The 2,381-nt window shown below is 35.5% G+C and overlaps 1 protein-coding gene across 1 annotated transcript; it reads left to right on the forward strand.

Annotated features, from left to right (window-relative positions):
- Positions 1-1,381: 1,381 nt before the first annotated feature.
- Positions 1,382-2,059, forward strand: LOC106753516. Its single transcript, XM_014635336.1, has 2 exons — positions 1,382-1,816; positions 1,955-2,059. Exons 1-2 carry the CDS (start codon positions 1,382-1,384, stop codon positions 2,057-2,059), a joined length of 540 nt encoding a protein of 179 aa, XP_014490822.1.
- The last annotated feature ends 322 nt before the right edge of the window (positions 2,060-2,381 follow it).

Below are 2,381 nucleotides of genomic sequence, written 5' to 3' on the forward strand. Positions count from 1 at the left end.
AAAGAAAAACAGAGTCGACTAGTTTTTCAAATATCTTATGAAAACCAGCTTTGGTGCCAATTGTTGGAAAACATGTAAGCTTCTTTATACACCAAGAAGGGGGTGAATTGGTGATGTTTCAAAAATATGTTCTTTTCGCAATCTTGAAAACAAAGTATAAAGCTTTTTAAACTTTCTTGAAATGCAAGCAATCAGAAAATGTATGCAGCGGAAAAAACGTAGTAGACTACATTAGAAATAGAGTCGACTGGAATTTTCAAGATAAGGGATAGAGAAAATCAAACACAGGTTTTTATACTAGTTCGGCCAACAATGCCTACATCCAGTGACCTTCCACTCGGAAGCAAATGCACTATAATGGTTGCAGTTTTTACAACGAGGAATTTATAGAAGACCTCCACGTCAAAAATATAAATCACCTCGCTAACCCAAAACCAAAATATAGTTGCACAACAAAACCAGAATTACAGTAAGAATCCTCTCTTCTGCAATCTGCAACACCACTTTGAACAATCCTCAAAGTGCATTATCCCCCTGTATCACAATAGGTACAAATCCAGCAGTCTTCAGAGGATGCCAAGCCTTGAATACAATTCAGCAGTCTTCACAGGATGCCAAGCCTTCAATACGATCAAACAGAAGTACCTTTCTTGTGCAGGTAATGATCAACATGTGTAAGCACACAATGTCTCCTCAATGAATCTCGTTCAAGAAAGATCACCACTGTCTTCTTGGAGAATTCTTGGAGCTAAGAGAAATCTGAAACAGAAATGAAATTTTTCAATTCATCAAAAGTCTCTGAACAAATCTGTGTTCAGTCTATTTATAGATTTTTGTTATACAATCAGATTCTCAGTCGAATGTGTTATTAATTCAGTCGACTGTATTATAATAGTTATAACAATTCAGTCAACATAGGTCAACAAATAAGTGAACACATTCAAAACAGTTGACCAAGTCATAAATGTTCAACTAACTTTTAAAAATATAACCGTTAGACTGCAAGATCATAACAGAATTCCAAATCAGACAACAGATATAGTCAAATATGTAAACCACATAGTCGACACCAACCATGTAAAACATTTTGAAATTCTTTTCTTCTAAAAAATACACATAGCACTGATCCTCAAAATCTGCACAAAGACTTTAGCATATGCAGTAAAACATTTTAAATGATGCAAAGCACATAACACATAAAGCATATAAACACGTTCTAGTTATATATCAACCAATCAATGTATGAACATGTAACACATTACATAAACATGTTCAACAAATATAATAGTTAACTTGCATAAGAACATGTAATAACAACAAACAACATATACATGTTATAAAGTAGTGTGTTGTCATCATCAAAAACTACATTGATATAGAAATGGTGTTGTCAACAATCTCAACAGGTTGCAGTAACTCTTTGAAGAAAAAACACCCTCATAAAATGAAGGATCCAGGAAGTTTTACAATTCCTTGCTCCATTAGGAGTGTGAAGATAGGAAAAGCTTTACTTGATTTAGGGCCAAGTATTAACTTGATGCCCTTATCTATGCTGAAGAAGATTGATGGTCTTGCATTGAAGCTAACAAAGATTTCCTTTATCATGGCAGATGGATCATCAAAGAAACCCTATGGTGTGGTGGAGGATGTTGTGATTCGCATTGAAAGGCTTGAATTCCTAGTTGACTTTGTGGTTATAGAGATGAAGGAGGATGATAAGATCCTGGTTATTCTTGGAAGGTCGTTTATGAAGATGGCCAGAGTAATTATTAATGTTTATGATGGGGTAATTATGCTTAAAGACCGAGAAGAAAAGGTGATTTATAATGTCTTTAAAGACAAGCAGATTCGAGTAAAAAAGATTAGTCACAAAGCCTTAAAGAAGAATGCACCAGTGGCTAGACCTAAATCTACTAAAGCGGTCAACAAAGGTAATAATTGTGTTTTAATGTAGGTAAAGGAAGAAGAGAAAGTTGACAAAGGAGGGACAATTCACTTTGACTTGAAGGATGCAACATTCAAGCCTGGTACTCCTGTGAGATACAAGAAGAAGTTGTAGATGGTGAAAGGTTTTAAAGAGAATGGAGGGATAGAGATTGAGGCTTCATACTCTAGGTGAGTCAAGAAGGTGGATAGAAAGCAATTGATGAGTGGGTGTGATGAAGGCAAAGAAGAAACCAACATGAAGGATGGAACTTGAGCTTTACTGGGTCAAGCTAGTAACGTTAATTTGGGTTTTCTAATTTTTGGATATTCTTGAACAATTTTTATCTAGAACCATTCACTGAGGGATGCTAGATTGTTATGTATCCACTGAAGGATACAAGAAGGTACACCTACTGATGGGTGTTGGTGTTGGGGCAAATCGGCAAGTGTACCGA

Source organism: Vigna radiata, unplaced genomic scaffold (assembly GCF_000741045.1).
Source record: "Vigna radiata var. radiata cultivar VC1973A unplaced genomic scaffold, Vradiata_ver6 scaffold_137, whole genome shotgun sequence".
In the NCBI taxonomy this organism is placed as follows: domain Eukaryota; kingdom Viridiplantae; phylum Streptophyta; class Magnoliopsida; order Fabales; family Fabaceae; genus Vigna; species Vigna radiata.

What these genes read in the sequence shown, in the direction of transcription:
- LOC106753516 (XM_014635336.1), top strand. Translation starts at nt 1,382, where the DNA reads ATGGTGTTGTCAACAATCTCAACAGGTTGCAGTAACTCTTTGAAGAAA. An exon ending in TTAAAGACCGAGAAGAAAAG is followed by an intron (nt 1,817 to 1,954) that starts GTGATTTATAAT and finishes GTTTTAATGTAG; the next exon opens with GTAAAGGAAGAAGAGAAAGT.